The sequence below is a fragment of the Phragmites australis genome, chromosome 1 (assembly GCF_958298935.1).
Source record: "Phragmites australis chromosome 1, lpPhrAust1.1, whole genome shotgun sequence".
Lineage (NCBI taxonomy): Eukaryota > Viridiplantae > Streptophyta > Magnoliopsida > Poales > Poaceae > Phragmites > Phragmites australis.
The window spans coordinates 48,788,564-48,806,593 of record NC_084921.1 but is presented as its reverse complement, the minus strand read 5'-3'; the positions used below and the strand labels follow the sequence as shown (position 1 = coordinate 48,806,593).

Sequence of the window (18,030 nt, the reverse complement as noted above, 5' to 3'; positions counted from 1 at the left end):
GCTTGATAGAGATTCCTTGTGAAAGCTGCTGCTTGGCGTAGTCATTTCATTCTGCAAAAGTTCATTAATGAGTTATTGTTACCTATGCATGGAGGCATAGAATCCTATGAAAATATTCCATATGAAAGCTATTGATTTTGAGTGGGTGTAGAAATAACATACATCCTTTTGATCTTAATCCAAAGTCAAAGTCTGCTTTAAGCATGCATCCTAAAGCAAGCAAATCTTGTGTGTTAAACGGTTCATACAATTACATGGTTGATGGTAGAGTTACAATTAATGTTAGTCCTTGAGGTGCTGGTGATATAACTCTAATCTATGACAGTTTCCAAGGTGTTTGTGCTACAACATTAGTCATAAGAGGACACTAGCATAAGCATTGACATGTCTAAAGTCCGAGTTAGGATTGAGGTGTTGTGGCAAGGAAAAACCTGTGCACAAGCTAATGTTGTAGTGCCTTATATTGATGATGGACAACGGATACTCTGATAAGCTCATTAACGGGCGTAATTGCAGCGACAATGAAAAATCTTGTAGTGCGACAACGTTGTAGTGCTTTGTAAGTAATGATTTTTATATGTTGAAATGAATTGTTTTGATAGTACGTTAATATAATAAACTTATCATCATATTGATTAGACATAAAGTTCATAAATAGTTAGTAACATAGTATGTTAACATAAGACACTAACCATATACTCATCGAATTGAACTAATGAAATAGAAAGTTAAACAAAATAAATAATCTTGTCTAGTATTTGCATAGTTCATAGTGCATTGATGTTGAATATCTAGATCATCTCAAGATGGCGGAGGAAATTAGTGACACAAATTAGCAGAAGAATGCCAACTATGATAGTCAATGCTATCTGAGTAAGATGATTGTCATCTCTGATGTGTTAAAGAGAAGTTGTAAGGATGGGTACCAGCAAATTCATCATCATTTTCAGGGTCATCAATGTCCTCCAGAAATGAAGGCCTCGGAGGGAGGAGTCGTTGTGGCATGAAATCGTCATCATCGTCGGTATCTTGAGCTATCATAGTAGTCGCATGTCCTATTTCCTGATCGGTTGTACGCCATCTTGATGTGGTGCGTGAACGTCCTCTTGCATGTTTCTTGAACGTTCTCCTGTATTGCTACTAGAACATTGAGGTATTTTGGGCATGAAATCATCATCCTCATCATCCTCGTCATTTTCTGGATGAGTAGTAGAGGGTGCCCCTATACCCCTTAGTTTTCCTTACCGTCGTCGTCTTCTACACGAACTCGGCATGACACCCTCGTCAAAGAGCATATACATCACAAAACAAATTGTGATGTCTTTGTTGATCAATGTGTGTCTTCCGATAACGCCTAACTCAAAAGATGAGCATTCAAATCAATGGAAAAAAGATAAGTAGGGTGATCACATAGAAAATTATGAACCTAAATGTGAGATGCATACTGATTGGACACCATCACTATCGTTTTTTTGCCTCCTAGAGAAACCTAGAACAGAAGAATGGTCAGCCAGCTTGCACACCCTGAGATACGTTTGACGCTGTTCATGCAAGAGGGCCCTAAGGTCCTCGGTGGTTTTATGTTGAAGCAGAGCGGTTAATGCAGAATAAAAGGGTCTTGCATGCAATTTGATCACGACTTGTATTAGTTGTTCTCTTTGAATGGATCATCCTTCCTTTTACGCACAACCTACAAGAAGGTATTAAGTGCTATATGTATCGTTGTAGATGTCTATAGAAAGACTATACTTGAAGATCTCACCATAGATTTATTGATCCTTCATTGTAATGTTATGGTTCTGCACCAAAGTACGAATCCATGATTATTTAAGAAACATTAAGCAAGTATTAAATATCATAATTAATATGTAACAAAGCTAAATAAATAATTAACAAATAAAGTTATGTGCCAAAATTATTTGATAAATATTACATAAATTAAAAATAATTAAATTAACAATACAGTGAAGAATATATAATAAGAATGGCTACGACAATAAAGTCAATAATACATGTGTCATTAACAAGTACAACTACACCAAATAACTGCATTGTCAACTCAACGACGACAACGTCGCATGTAATCCCCAAGAGTGTACGCATCTGGTGGGTGTATGACCCTTATCCCGGCGGCTTGCGCTGGCCCCTGCCACGTGTTTCCTTACTCGTCATTATCATCGTCATGCCCTGTGGGACCCCACCGAACGTGTATTCCACCTCGCTAACTCTGCCCTGCATGTACCAAGAAGAATGATCATCATGCGACAATGTGGATGCCCCTAGAATGTGCTCCGACGAAGTTCGGTATGCCGAAGGCTCGCCCTGCTGGTACTACTATGAACTCCCATGTGTATTAGGATATTGGGCGTACTATGCGCCTGCATTGCAGCAACCCAGCCAAAATGATGCGTGTCGCTCCAGTCAGGTGTCTGCTGCGTGCAGTCAACGACTCCTCGTGACAAGTCGGTGCTGCAGGCGAAGGTGTCAGTGTAGTCTGAGGAGGCTGTGTCCACTGCAGGGCCTGTGAACCTAATGTACACTTCTTGGGCGTAAGATCCTGTGTGCACTCCTTATCCTCAGCACCAGAACATGACACATGATACTATGAAGCCAAAGGTGCCTCTTGCGACTGTGCCCGAATGAGTTCGTCTTGGGTATTGGACGAGCGCCTGCTGTGGAAGGCACATGATGGATCTATGGCTAGTAGGTTATACTCCCTTTAATACGGGGTACAACCTCCTAGACCACGTATAGCGGACAGAAAGTGAGACCATCTCGTCCTCATGTAGTCCCAGAGAGGGTTCTGATCCTTCCGCGTTGATGACCCGCTTGCTTCCCCACAAGCTTGTTCTGCCTACATATGCATCTTATACATCTCTTCGGTCAGTATAAGACGATGGCCATGTTAGTAATATAGAGATTTAATCAATAAAAATTGTTATAAGTATCGCATCACTTCCCACAACATGAAGAAGACGGGTACAATTCTCGAGGAAGGGTCTGAGTGTTGGCTTTACAAGTCCACTGAGTAAGGAGGCACACATGCATAGACGGTATCACGAAAGGTACTCTCAGTACGTGGTGTTACCGTATTGTCCAGCAGGAACGACAATATCCACCGCGATTGACTCTGTCCACCTCTGTAAGTGCTCGGCATTCACGGATGCCCAGTCCCGCATGCCTCCGCCCCCTTGTGTCCTCTTCCTGTACGTAACATAAATATTTATAATTTATTAACATGGATCACCTAAGGTACAAATGTTACCTATAATAACACACTTACTCGTATGCCAATACAGGTAGTCGTGTGACTACATGACTAGCCGTGCGCTGTAATCTTGCTACTCGGCGTCCACTCCTTCCACAGGCTACGATGAGTACCTGCCCTTCCACCGGCCGCTTCTAGGCCGGAGCGGCGGAGGAATTCCTTTGCAATCCCATTCGATTCCTAACCGCATCCACAGCAATGCCACAGACCTCCTTGACAACGCCGTTCCAGCGGAGCCGTCTGGGGGGTGAGGCAGGGCGGAGAGATAGGAGAGAGTACAAGAAGACACGGAGATGGCGGGGATTGGATGATGATGGAGTGGTGGACCCATATGCTGCATTGCATCCTAGTATACATATAATTTTATGGTACTGTGTACTACTCGAGTAATAGGGATGTCAATGGAGACTCGATCCCCGATTCCCTGCGAGGAATTCCCTTATTAGTGGGAGGGGATGGGGAGATTTAGTTCCCCGCGAACTCATATGAGAACGGGGACGGGAAAGCGCTCTCCGTCCCCGCTCCTCGCTATATCCCTGATATCACGTATATTCACGTTTTTCTTAGTATATAAATATACAAACATTACATTACGTAGAGTAAATAATAAATTACTTTTATTCTTTTTTTGTCTAACCTACAATATTTAACCAATCTTGTATTAAATACCCTGTATGCATCAATAAATTACTTATTTATACAACGTACACATTGTTAATATATAAAAATAATCAAATATCATTCAATTTTATATCCCTATTGTAGACCCGATCCCCGCAAAATTTCCTACGGAGATAGAGATGGGAGAAATCTTCCCCCTAATAGCTAAATGGGAGCGAAAATAGGGAAGCATCCCCCGACGGGGATTGGTCCCGTTGCCATCCATATCGAGTAAGCTCGTTTGTTTATGTCAGCTGTGAGGTCATACGCGTGTCCCAATTTCCTTTTTTTTATTCAAGAACTTCCACAATTTATACGTTTGATTAAGGAATAAAGAAGAAAATTTGTAATTTTTTTTATGTTAACAAGCTTACTTAAGTCGAGCTTCGGTTGAGCAAAACTCAATTTTGTCTCTAAACTCAGTCGGCAACCCAAACTTGCTTGAGCTAAGCTTGAGTTTCTACCGAGCTCAAGCTTGCCATGTCAGGGTCGCTCGAGCTCGGCTTGTTGACAGCCCTAGCAGCAACAAAAACACACATAGGAGATTCAATACCTGCTAACACCTTAAATAATATAACCTGAAACTCAACAATGTTATCTGAGTGGCATTATATGTGAACGCTTGATTGTCAACCTTGATCATTTGCTTCAACCAAAGAAAAACTGATTTGGAATTCTTTATTATATACTGAACTACTTATTTTGTTATCCCAGCAATACCAAGACTGTAAGCATTCTATGATGATAGATACTGAGTGAGCACGCAAGTCATATGCAGACCTATCAGCAATTCCAAAACACTCAATCCACCCGATCCACCCGTAAGAGCATTTAATTTCTGCATCTTAACAATCAGCAGCATAGTGAGCCATTTCATTTGGCAGATGCTGTCGGAAGCGTAGGCGATCTTTGTCAATCCCAAGCTGTGTCAAGAGAAGGTAGACCCTTTAATAAAGTAGCCAAGGGTCTCATACTCATTGTTCACAGTCCCCTGCAAGTTGTAGCAAAAGTTTCTTGGAGTCAGATAGCACAACTAAGAGTTAAGAGAATGGTACCAGTAGTAGCAAAATAAGTGCTTAAATAAAATTTTCATTTGTCGATGAGCAATTCAACCCAAACAACTCTCTCTTACCTACACGCAACTAAACTCAAGCAGGCATTTGATCAAACACCCAGTAGTCACCCACTGTTCAACTTGACCAGCTCAAAATCAGCAGACAACGTGTGTGATGCTAAGAGTAATTAACCAGTTTGATCTGTCTCTGCCTGATAGCTTTTCCATGAACACTGGACTGGTCCTAGACTCTTGAGCTTTGAAAGGAGCAATTTTTTATATCTCGATCAGTTTTCTAGTCTTAGTGGTCACATAGTTGTGTGCAACACTGCAAAGAAAACAAAAGGAGTGTGAATTCTGAAATAGAAAAGGAAGTGAGTTTTTTTTTTTATATATGAGAATAGCATGGAGATTGGAGTGAGCCCATGGATCAACCACCATGATGCGGTGTCTGCAAAGAGGGTGGCAGAACATAATCATCCCCTATCACATGCTTTCTTCCCTCCAGTAAAGTATTACCAATTAATTGATTCGTTACTACCCTCTTCCAATATCATCCATCTAAGTATCTTATCCCATACTACATCAACATAGCAAACAAATAAATAAAAATTGTCAATTTACCTGAGAGCTATTTCAATGGTTGTAACTTTGAAGCTTTTCAATCATCTAAAGATATGCATAATTTAACATCCTCATCCTTCATCGAACAAATCTGGAATGGCATCGAATTAAATAGACCTAGAAGCTCAGTCACGTTCAATTCAATTCAGTGCATATCTATATACCACTTGGAACACGAGAGCAAAGAATAATAACTGAAATAACATTCAGAACTTGAAGCATAGGTAATCACTATGACTCAATAGCTGCTCTAGAGTAGTAAATAGACTTTGACCATGTGCCACATAAAGTAAAATGTCAGATCAGATCTGTCATTTAGAAGTCATGCTTTGGCTTCTTACAGGATTTACATGCTACACTTATAATGCATTTCAAGATCTGCCCAAATTTGACAGAAATGGTGGTTAAAAAATGTACATTTACAAGTTTTAAGCCTGCACAGGTTACAAAATGAGGGCACTGAGTGCTCACTGTCTTTTATTATGAATCTGAACTCTGACCAAGCTATATCACTAAATTGCCTAGGAAGCTACATGCTTGGAGATCTACAAAAATAGGTAGCGAGTGCTATTTCATTTACAGCTGCTTCAGTTCTTCCACAACTATGAAATGCATCTCTACAAGATCTAAATGAAGTGTTGCTGCACCAATCGTTTTTTGTGATGGTGCTTCAATAAACTTGTCGATGGTTGATTCCTGACAATGTATCCGGGGTATACCGGACAATGGACGAGTTGATCTACGTTTCTGGCTGAGATGTGTGTGTGCCAAAGGGACTCAAGAACACAATGATTTATCCAGGTTCAGATCTCCCGTTCGATAATAGCTCTACGTTCTGTGTATTTTCCTATCGAGTATGAAAATGGTTACAGTCCTCCCTCTACTATCCCGGTCTCCCTCCCTTTATATACAAACGGATCGTGCCAAAACAGGTGATAGACCTATACCCAATACAACCTAGCTATTCCTAGCTCATCATGACGGTGGGTATGCGCGCCACCCTGCTCTTGTGTTCCTGCACGACCTGTACCATCACCGAACGCCATCATGCCACTCGTCAGGCCATCCCACAACATTAAATGTTGCGGGATGTGTCACTGCTACACCACGTCATTCCACGACCATGCTCACCGAAAGGGAGTGCAAAAGAAAATACTTGAGTGATCAACATTAAATAAGACTTGGCCAGCTAGGTGAGTACCTGCCCGACGACCAGCAAAAACTGGTCGTAGGGTCTCCTATTGTGATCAGGGGCTGGTCGCATGAGTCTAACCCTGATTGCGCTGTGAGATCTTAAAAATTTCTACAACCGGTTGCCATCTAGCGATGTGAGGCACACCCTAAGGGGCACCCTTATCTATAACACTGACAAAACTCTGTTATTATCAAAAGAATGACAACGCTATTTGAATGGCCTTCCTGGCAGTAAAGAATGGTTGGACCATATCTGACCAAGATTGATGGGAAGAATCGAACCCATTTATGATTTGTCTTGGTACATATATAGTACGTTGAACTTGTATTTAAATTCAAGAATCAATCAAGAGGTAAAGGTTAGGAGCAAGAGAAGGAGTAACCTGCTTCTGGGAGAGGATGGCCACTGTGGATCCTGGAGCACCAGCAACGCCCTGCGAAAGTGTCCATGATCAGCAAGAGACGGCGCTCGACGGCACGCAATGTTGCAAGGAGCGCTGCACGCGCATATCGAGCGTGTCTCACTGTTGTCCAGGGTCGCTGCAATCGTCCTTTAGAATACCATGTCACAAATGAAAATAAGAATGAAGATGTGTTTACCATGAACTGGGCTGGACCTCTGTGTGCAACATCTTGCTAAACAGACAGTGGTCATTTTGTCGAACACGTTGCGAGCAGCAGCCATGGCGCCATATCTGGACAGCATCAAGAGGGAGTTCGTGACGACGGCGTCGGCCTCCAGGAGGTTAGTGCGGAGGAGGTGGCGGTGAGCGCGCGGCCAGCGGCTGAGGTGAGGAACGTCGAGCGTCCAGTGTCCTCTTGCTAGCCGTCCCGCCTCGTTTCTTCGCGCGCCTGCTGCCTGCAGCGTCTCACGCGGCCCGCTTGCCCTCTGTCTCTTCCATCCCCGTGCTGCCCACCACACCACATCCCAGTATCCCCCGCTGGGGCAGCAGTCTTCTTCCTCGCGTCGCCTCCTTCGCCTCTGTCTATCGAAAGGCCGAAGCTGTAGGGTCTAGGGTGTCCACTGTCGGTAGATGAATCAGGCAGGGCTCAGGAGCGCACGGAAGAAACACGCGCGTCGCGGGCGGGCGCAGCCAGGTGTACGCCACATGCCCGCATGTTTGTCGACCCGTCGACTGCGCTTAGACCAGTACGCAGACCTAAAGCGCGTCACAAAGGCCATCGCTGGTTGGGCCACGTCGGCAGAAATCGAGGGCCGTCCAATCGGGGTCGGGCGCTCGTCGTGGCGTCATCCTCTCCCGTGCGTTCTGGAAGACCCACGGCTCTGCGGCGCTCGACTCCGCCGGCCTCTCGACGCCGCCGCCTCCACTGCGCCCTCCCTCTTCTCCCGCACAATACGGGCGCGGCCGCTGCCGCCTTCCCCTCCCGCCGCCGCTTTTTCCCGCTGTGGCCTTCTTCCTCGCGTCCCTTCTCCTTCATCCCGCGAGCGCAGCATCGCCAAGCGCGCCCGCTCGCTTGCCGACGAGGAGGCGAGAAGGGGGAAGGAAGAACTGGGCATGGCTGCCTGGGTCTCGGCGGCAAGATCCTCGCACCAGATCAGGGTGTCGCCAGCAGAGGCCGGTCGGGACCTCACCGACGAGATCGACCTCTCCCTGAAGCTGTGATTGGCTGCTCCTGCTGCTCACCGTCCTGGGGGTTCTGTCGCAGAAACAAATAAGGATTCAATTAACCCTTTCCTGAGTTCTTGTCATGTGTTTTTGCTCGTAAAGCTTCTGTTGATTAATTTTGGCATGCATCCATCGAACTGAAAGTAATTTCTTGTTGGTTTCCCTTGACCCCCCTCCTTCGATCTCCTCATTCATCTCATCCTCATCCCCCTTCCTCTTTTCTTTCAATTTTTTTAAGATGTTTTCTTTCAAATTTTTTACTGTCTCGAAAGTTCAGACTGTCTCGTGTGGTCTTAGATAAATAGAGAATTTATATTTACTAGTAGCACTTTATTTAGTGGCACCAGTAATTCCCTTTCAGCTGATGGCGGTGTTATCATCGGCGAGTTCTTAGGTGATAATAATTGCATAGGAGTATATCATGATATTGTCACTTCAATAGTTGTGAATTTTGGTGATTAACTTGACCATGTGCTACTTGTTCCTTTTAAATAGTCTATTTAATAATGCATTTTTAATAATCTTATTATTTGTAAAATATCTTTTCATCAATCCTTTGATGATGTCATCCTCGTCTTGTTCTTCGTTGTGGAGGAAGCCCCCATGCAGTCCGAGCAGGTCCGCCTGCCTATCAAATGGGCCTGGACCTGATCCCTGGCAGCCTATCGAGGATAATAAATTTGTCCAAAACATAAAAATAAATATAATAATTGTGTGTAATCTATTATCTCCTGAGATAATATGTGACCTTCTTTAATTTTAGTCATTGCGATCTAGAAGGTTAATAGGTCATCATCTTTAATTCTGGCTGTTACGATCCAGTAAGATGGACAGTTCACAATTATTTGAGTGTATAAATTTGTCGGTTTTTATTAGAAGGGGAGGGAGAGGTGGACGCAAGAAAATACTGGTGTTAGACAGAGATCAAAGGGGGGAAAAAACAGACCGCATGTTTGGTCAGAGATGAGGACACATCCTACATCTTTCGAATCCAACAATTGGTACTCCTCCTGACCGTCAGAAAAGCGCTTAAGCGTGAGACAAGTACTAACATGAAGAAATCAACTCAACCTCCTCCGGCAGACCTGCAGCTGCAGCCTGCAAGGTCGCAGCCCTCTACGCAAGTTCAGACGTCCCTGCCGCAACCGCAGTGACGACGCACGGCACCACGCTCCGGACGTCCACGCGCTACCAACCCCAACTCAACCCGTCGCTGCCACGGCGATCACTACCCACGCGCTCTTTCCCCCCGTCAAACACCTGCGAGCTAGCTCCGAAGTAAACACATTCGCTCGCTGCGCGGCTTCCTCCCCTCCCTCCCGCCGTCCGCTTCCCGCGAGACGGGCGACCTCTTCTCCCGACGCCGCGCGGGCTTCCTTTCCCTGGAATGCCCTCCCCCCGCAGCCGGACGGAGGAGGGGCACTAGGCCGCGGCGGCGGCTCGGATGGGGCGGCCGGGGTACGTGACGGTGCCGATACTCTCCGTGCTCGCTGCGATCGGGTACGTCTACTACACCACGGTGTTCCTGGCGATCCCCGCCTGGCTGGGGCTAGCCACGGCGGCCGGGATCACCAACACCGCGGCCTTCACCTTGCTGGCCGCCGCCTGCGTTGCCACCTACGCCGTCGCCGTCTCGCGCGACCCGGGCCGCGTGCCGGCGGCGTTCGTGCCCGACTTCGAGGACGTCGAGAGCCCCATCTACGAGATCAAGCGCAAGGTACTTGCCCCCTGCCTCCCTCCTCCGTCTGGACCATGGAACACTCCAGATCTCGTGGCCGCCGCCGTGGCGCGCTGTAAAGTTTAGATCTTTGAGTGGAATGGTAGTTGCATGCTGCAGAATCAGAGATTTCAGTGTCAAAGTTGAGATCTTGTGCTTAGATTTCGAACATTGCCTGCAAGCAAGATCCGGCGAGTTGGTGGTCCCGTGCGTGGGATTTAGATTCTTGGAGCGGAACGGTCCTTCTTCGCCACTTGGAGCTCTTCATTGTTTGGATATTTGGGTGAGGGAGTGAGGAACTGTGCATAGATGTGCGTTCAAGTTTTTGCTCTGGATCCTTGCACTCTCGGCCCATCATCAGTATTTGGTTCGAGCAAATAGAGTGCCATCGTCTATGGAGAGCGTACAAAAGTGTGGACCTTCCCTTGATCAGCTGCATATCTTTGGTGCTATAAATTACAAAGTCTAGATCTAAGCATGAACGCTAGATACAATCCTGTATACAGAATGTAGGAAGAATCGGAAGATTTAAATTGACGTTATTAATGCATTGTTCCAACTGTTATGTATTTCACAAGGAAAAATGGCATATTTTGCAATTGATTTTAAAAAAAAATTATCATACTGACCAGAAAAACCTAAAATAATGGTCAGTTCAGAATCTGGAAACACTAAATTGTTCCTGGACTTTTAGGAATTCATACCATGAGTGCCTATTAGGCCTGGCACAAGAGCTTATCCGTTGAATAATCACTGTCACATTTTGAATTGGATGCTCATGAGAAGATAATAGAGTGCACTGTTTGTCATTTTCTTGTGCTTTCTATGATGGTTTCAGTGGCTATAAATATTGTGCTACTTAACTTTAATGAACGGACAAGGTGTAGTCTGGTCAGGGAATTTGTGGACTGTGATTGCCCTTGAGTTTGATTAAACACCAGATTTTGGCGCAATATCTTGCTTTGTTTGTTTTTTTGCGTTGCAATATATCCGAAATACAAAAGATAATCAACAGTGCATTCGTATCAGAATCACATGCATTTTCGTGGTGTAACTTTTTTGTCAGGAATGTGAAAAAGGGAAGAATCTTTGTGATTTAAATAGATCAGTTGGAACGCTGGGTTATCTTCAAACAATACAGGGAAAGCCATTGGCTGTGTGCTAATTTACACTGTAACATACATTTCTTTGTCTGCTATATCCCCTTATAATTTTAATGTTATCATTGCAGGGTGGTGATTTGAGATACTGCCAGAAATGTTCCCATTATAAGCCTCCTCGTGCGCACCATTGCCGTGTCTGCAAAAGATGCGTTCTAAGAATGGTAGTGACTACTACTAATGGTACAACTCCATGCCTTTTCTATTCTTGATTCCAATTTGAATTTAATAATTTTTTTCCTTTGCAGGACCACCACTGTATATGGATTAATAACTGTGTTGGGCATGAGAACTACAAAATTTTCCTAGTCTTCGTTCTGTATGCTGTAATTGCAAGCCTCTATTCTATGGTACTCTATTATCCCTGATCTACTTGAGCAACCGAGTCTTCTCAATGATTCAGCATAAAATTATTTATGTCTACATCAGGTTCTGATTATAGGGGGTGCCGTGCATAGTTTGCCTAAGGATGAACAGCCCGGCAGTGATTCTTCTAGAACATCTATTGTAAGTACCTCCAGAAGGGTGTTTCAGCTACCAGCATATCAAATACTATCTGAAATCTTCATCTGGAGTTCCATTTAAATAAGTAACACATATATGTTTTAAATTGTACAGATTATTTGTGGCATTCTTCTGTCTCCATTAGCTTTGGCATTGATGGTCCTCTTGGGTTGGCATGTTTACCTCATCATACAAAATAAAACTACTATCGAGGTTTGAAAAATAGGATCGCGTTGTCTTTGGAAATATTATTGTTTGTAGATGTTGTGTAATGGTAGTTATTGCAGTACCACGAAGGAGTTAGGGCAATGTGGTTGGCTGAAAAGGCTGGAAATCTCTATCATCATCCTTATGATCTTGGAGTCTATGAGAACCTTGTTTCGGTAAGAACCATTATCACTACTTCTATTTTAAACTTTAAGAAATATAATGGCATAAAATATCCTTTTGGTTTGAAGATGGTACACAGAAATAACGTTAGTGTTGTCTTCTCCGTGCCCATGGCCTGGGTTTTTCTATTTGCCTATTCAAAGGGCTATCAAAAGTCCAGACCATTTTCCCGATAATCGCTATCAATGCATATATCTTTGATGTGGTTTATGTTTTTTTTTCATATTAACCTTTTCATCAGTGGGATTTTCGTATAAAGATCATGTTACAAATATATTCTCTTGAATTGTCGGTTCATTGCTTAATTACTGGAGATAGGCAATGTCATTTATCACTCACCTTCCGACATTTTGTTATTTTTCTTAAACAGGTACTAGGTCCTAACATATTGTGCTGGCTCTGCCCAATATCAAGGAACATAGGAAACGGTGTTCGTTTCCGCACATCATATGATATTCCGCTATCTGACACCACCAATGTGATGCACACTAGATAGCACTACAACCATGTTTGATATCTGCTAATCTGTAAAAGAAACTCAGGTGCCCACACAATTGCCAAATGTGTTATTCTTGACAGTTTTGGTTTTAGCATTAACAGGAGCATTTGTTATCATTGAAAAAGAGAGCATTTGCCAATGCTTGAAACTTTTGCATAAGAGTGTGCTACATGGAATCCAATGTGTTTAGGATACTGCAGGATACGGAAAAAAGAGCTTCAGGATCATTTCCCAAAGCCTCCTGGGATCTATCATTAACTAGGATTTAGGAATGCTGATTTACTTAACGTTTCCTCTCTTTTTCTTGGACATACTTGATCAGAGAAGTCACCATTGCCTGAGTAGAAATCTAGAGTGAGCTGTACTAATACCCAAAAAAAAGAGTCTGAACTCAAGGCTGTTCTGTTGTAAAGTTTATGCCCAAACTGTTGTTTTCTGAAGTTCATGTATTGCTTTGTCAGATCATACTGACCAATCAACTAAGATCATTTGTATTAAGTTGTTCAGCAATATATGTCGATATTTCTGTTTGCTTATACGTGCATACTATATGTTGTGCACCCAATTGCTTATAGACTCAGTCTGCTTTGGGCGCTGTACATCATTCGTAACTTCGGATTTTCTGTTTTCGCTTGAAGCTACTATGTTAACTGTACAAGCACACTGCACTAGTCTTTAACTTCTTAGGGACTGTTTGGTTCGGCTTATTTTAGCTTCTGCTTCTCTGAAGTCAGAAGTCGAACCAAACAACATAACTGTTGTGTTGATTTTTAAAAAGCTAAAAAGCTGGTTTATAAGGAAATAAATTAAAAGCTGAAAAGTTAGTTAAGAGAAGCTTTTCTAGCTTTTGATGTGATGAGAAGTTAAAAATTTGCTGCAAAAGCTAATAGTAAAAAGCCAACAGGTAGAAGTTAGAAAAGTAGTTTTTCAGCTAAAAACCAAAAAGCCTTGGTCCAACCAAATAAACCCGTAGCTATGCTGGCTGGCCTGGATTATTGCATGTTTTTTATTACTTAGTTCCATAACTCATCTAACTAAAAACTTTGGGAATGACCCTGCAGAGTAATCGTCTGGCACTAGGGGTGGACCCATGTTCAAGGCTAGGAGTGCACAGAACACCAGGTAATTTTTCATTTTTCAGTGATCAATTATATGTATCAAACTCATAGAACATCTTTTAGTCTAACAAGTGAGACATTTAAACTTCTAGTCTAATAAGTAGATATCCCGTCATTTTTGTTCTAAGTCTGCCGCTGTCTTGGCAAAGCATTTGGTCAATGGAGTGAACTGGCATATCACTCTTGCATTGGCTGAATCCTACGGCAGAGCCAGAGTAGTCTGCAGAAGTACTTGGCGCAGACCATAAAGCAGTGCTTCAGTTTACCGCAGTGTATGGCTTTTACAGTAGACACGCATAAATTTGCACTTAGACCGTTCAGAAATTTCAACAGTTAAAATATTATGGTAAACTCGTCCGTAAATGATGCGAAAGATGCAAACAATGGTTAGAGAATTTATAAAGCAGCAGGGAAGATATTTCGAAAGATTCGTCTAAAATGCAATGTAGTATCTCTGCATGTTTTTATTGTTCTTCGTATTACATTCCAAGACTTCTACTCCATACTCAGTATTCTTTAGGCTACGGTTGTAAGTGATAAACAGCAGTCTGTCTATTTGGTCTTCTTCCCCTTGGCCTTCTGGCCTCTAGCTTTGCTTGCACACGGGCGGCTGCCGCTGCTTTTGTTTCCTCCCTTTTCCTCTGCTCTTCATCTTTGGCTGCTGCAGCTACCGCCCTCTGCTTCTTCAACTCCCTGCTCAAGTAAGTCCTTCAGTGTAAATTCTATTATTTCTACTCTAGCAAGTGTCATCACTAACTCCTAGTATCCGTACAATATTAGCACTTGCAAACGTGAATATACGCACAATGTTACATATGTTCTGCAGTTTCACAAAATGCAATCCAAACTTGTTGTGAAAGCATGACAAAGTTATTCAGATGTCTTACTCTAGCCTAGCTTTCTCTTCAGATACACTACTCAAACCTTTCCTCGGCTTACATGCCACTAACTCCACCTAAAAAATGAGAGTTGCACTGCAAGGGCAAAGATGATTGGCCATCTCGAACAGATATTTTAAAAATTTATCATCTATAATATTACTATAGTATCCTCTAACACTATTACAACATTCTTTAATTTTTTATATCTCTAACAGTTACCCTATTTTCTACCTTATCTTACTCTCCTTCTCCCCTCAGACCGCATACTCAGTAAACAGTGTTGAGGATCGCTACAGTATTCTGCAAATTTGCTTCTCCCGTTTCCCTGTGCTGGTCTGGCCGTATCCCTGTTGGGACTGATGCCGTTTCTGTTGGAGATAAAAACATGTGCTACAGTTATCCGCAAATCACTATAGCGCTATGTAGCGTTGGATTTCTAGATTTTGCAGATGCCGTTTCTGTTTGAGATGAAAACATGTGCTACAGCAGTCCGCAAATCACTGTAACGCTGGATTTCTAGATTTTGCAGCTTCCATTGGAGATGGCATTAGGCTATCTTCGGTTCGGACTATCGACCTAATTTTAGTGCAGACAAGTTTAATGACAAGCCTACTCGGGTGGTATCTCTGGAGGTGAACCCTCAGCTCCAAATGCATATTCTGGCTTACATGTGATTTTTGCAACACCCCCCCCCCCCCACCCAAAAAAAAACCTTGAACAGTCCATTGCAACGATACTATTATCATAAAAATACTCAAGAAACGATCAATGCTTCATTAGGAACAAGTGACCAGAACATCCATTGACCTTCATAGTTCTGACAGCTATATCCCATGCCTTAATGACAGTTCCCTCTCCAATTTCAAATGAGAAAACAGAGTTATCTTCATGAGTAGTGTCGAAAACCTCACCATTCTCAGCAAGGGTACCTTTGTAATGAACTGCACAAAATTTAGCAGAATAAATTGTTAGGTTCATGAACTGCTGACTTAGTAGCATTTCAGTATTCCATCAAGCGACAACAGTGTCTTGTGATGATATATTCAAGGCTGATTTACTAACATTTCAGAGTTTTTATCAGAAGCTAGCTTTGCGTTGACAAGGGGAATGAAAATTAAAGGAGCTACCCATACACTTCGACTATATTTCATTTCGAAATATATGAAGTTTGATTTTTTCGAAATGAAATATGCCTTATATTTCAAACGGAGGGAGTAAGATTTTTGGCATACGTAAACCAAAACAGTAGTGATGACCTAAACCAAAATATTTACATACATGCATAAGATGATGATCCGCAATAGATGTCCTCCTTGAGAGTTTTAAACACACTTGCACCCGAATAGTACATGTCGGATAGGGATGAACCCCTAAAGGCTCGGCTTTGTGGTACAGACTACAGAGGCGTCCAGAAGCCGTATGCCGGTATGCGGCCGGCCGCGCTGAGCTCTGCGGACTTGGATCGAGGCAGTGCGCGAGGTGCGTGTGTGGGGGGTCCTGCGTAGTGCATGCTCTGTTGGCTTTGCACCCGGTTACCTGCAAAAGGACTCGGGAGCGAGGACTAACTCAATAGGATCGATCGTAGGACCACTGCCGCGCCAGTGCTGATCCTGCAAACGTTCGTAGCATGGCATGGCAGCAGTAAGCAAGCATGGGTCCCTGGCATCTTCAGCATCGATGCTGGGCGTGAAATGAAACCACTCCTACGTAAGAGGAGCAGCATGTTAAGGAAGAGCAAAAGAACAAGAGGAAGCATGGGCAGGAAATATGATAGGAATGTAAACTAAGAGGAAGCATGGGCAGGGAATATGACAGGAATGTAAATTACTCATTTCATTTAGAAATGGTAGACGTATTTTTTTTTAAAAAAAATAAAATTTCTTATACTTTAACTAACGTTTAATAAAACATACGAATTTTTAGTGTATAAAAATTATATAATTAGATTTACAATTCAAAATGATTTCACAATATATATATTTTGTAGCTATAAATGATATATTTTATGAGAAAATCTTAATCAAAGTTTAACTTTAAAGACCGAGTCAGAAGAAATACGTTTAATATTTTTAAACGGTAGGAGTATACATGTTTCTGAACAGAGGAAGTATATGTATACGGAGGAAGTATATGTATAGATCACAAGCACAAGTAGGAAAAAATGCATTCCCCGTTTCAACTGACATAGCTCATATATAGCAATCATAAACAGGATGATGTTTACTTCAGTTAATACTGCGCCTGGATGAACACTGGATCCCTTGGGATGCTTGTAGTGGACACTGTAGAGTAGAGGTGGTAGTAGCCTTCTCGTAACTAGGCGCAGTAGATGGATACGCGACTGAGGACTGAGAGGCTGGCAAGTACACTGCGCTCCCAATCGGTCCAAGTGTGGGGAGGGGATTTTTCCTAGTGGTGGCGTGCAATCCACAGCGGGCACGGGGGCGCTCAGATACGGAGGCGTCGTTTTGGGAGTAAATAATGCACTGCGTCAGCACACTCGGCCTCGGCAGTCCGCCAGCAGCATCCGCTTCCCGGGTCCGAATGGTCGTAGTAGTAACGGTTCCCCTCTTCCTTTGGCTGCTACTGCAATCTTCAGTTCCGTTGCCGCTGCAAATTACTCTACACTATGGTAACTCAAAAGTTACCGGGAAAACCCTACAGGTCACCCCGATCAAGTATGCATATGCATCCTGCGGGTTAAAGACTCCGGCAGTCCCAACCATTTTGCAGATTCAGCTGTGAAATGGTGATCAGACACATTTGCCGGTGAGGAGTAATGTTCTGGCTCCTTTTCAGGATGGTGGATTACAGAAAAATGTAAAGAAAGGGCAGGGCAATAGCCCAGTTGTACTATCTCTCCGCACTCCGACGAGGAATGACCGCATCGAGGAGCCAAACAAGGGTTGACACTTGGGAGCAGACGCAGAGCACCAGCAACAAGCCAAGTGCTCCTGCATTTGATAGTTAAGTTCCTCTATATTAGACGCTCACATTACACCGAAAACTCAACAAAAATGCGCAGCGCAGCGATCATCAACCCTACATAGCTCTCTGCTCCAAAGAAAAAAAAAGCGAATAAAAAACACAAGAGGAAAGCAGGAAAAAAATATCTTCTCTTTACACAAGGTCCCTAGTTCCTAACGGAGGTGATCGATCGAGCTTCTTGACCTGCTCCGCCTCCAGCTGCATGCGGCGCCTCATCAGGCGTACTCGCGCCAGCACACCAGCATCGTGACGCATCGGCGCATAATGTAGAACCGCGCGCGCTGCTCCTTGACGAGCCGCGCGCACCGGCCGGAGAACGACCTGCTCTTGCCGTTGCCGTCGGCG

At 43.5% G+C, this 18,030-nt stretch overlaps 1 protein-coding gene and 1 long non-coding RNA gene across 4 annotated transcripts; one reads left to right on the top strand and one right to left on the bottom strand.

Annotated features, from left to right (window-relative positions):
* Positions 1-4,179: 4,179 nt before the first annotated feature.
* LOC133924348 (uncharacterized) lies at positions 4,180-7,176 on the bottom strand. The gene is made up of 3 exons (XR_009910797.1): positions 5,607-7,176; positions 5,061-5,310; positions 4,180-4,919 (listed from the first exon to the last, which is right to left on the bottom strand). It is a non-coding gene; the product is annotated as an uncharacterized LOC133924348 (long non-coding RNA).
* A 1,721-nt stretch (positions 7,177-8,897) lies between these two features.
* LOC133924332 (probable protein S-acyltransferase 16) lies at positions 8,898-15,347 on the top strand. Of its 3 annotated transcripts, XR_009910796.1 has the most exons (9): positions 8,898-10,145; positions 11,377-11,469; positions 11,554-11,655; positions 11,735-11,812; positions 11,924-12,022; positions 12,097-12,192; positions 12,570-12,741; positions 13,760-13,820; positions 14,956-15,347. XR_009910796.1 is itself a non-coding variant. In XM_062369828.1 (8 exons), the coding sequence occupies exons 1-7, from the start codon at positions 9,873-9,875 to the stop codon at positions 12,693-12,695; spliced, it is 867 nt and encodes a 288-aa protein (XP_062225812.1). In that variant the 5' UTR covers positions 8,898-9,872; the 3' UTR covers positions 12,696-12,741; positions 13,760-14,330. The 3 variants fall into 3 exon arrangements, 2 of the variants coding, with proteins under 2 accessions (XP_062225812.1, XP_062225804.1); XM_062369828.1 differs by lacking the exon at positions 14,956-15,347 and having other exon boundaries at positions 13,760-14,330; XM_062369820.1 differs by lacking the exons at positions 13,760-13,820; positions 14,956-15,347 and having other exon boundaries at positions 12,570-13,196.
* The last annotated feature ends 2,683 nt before the right edge of the window (positions 15,348-18,030 follow it).

Bases quoted from the DNA above. Each gene is read 5' to 3' on its own strand.
- LOC133924332 (XM_062369828.1), top strand. From the start codon at position 9,873: ATGGGGCGGCCGGGGTACGTGACGGTGCCGATACTCTCCGTGCTCGCT. The intron at 11,656-11,734 runs GTACTCTATTAT...TGTCTACATCAG, and splicing joins TTGCAAGCCTCTATTCTATG to GTTCTGATTATAGGGGGTGC. The intron at 11,813-11,923 runs GTAAGTACCTCC...TAAATTGTACAG, and splicing joins ATTCTTCTAGAACATCTATT to ATTATTTGTGGCATTCTTCT.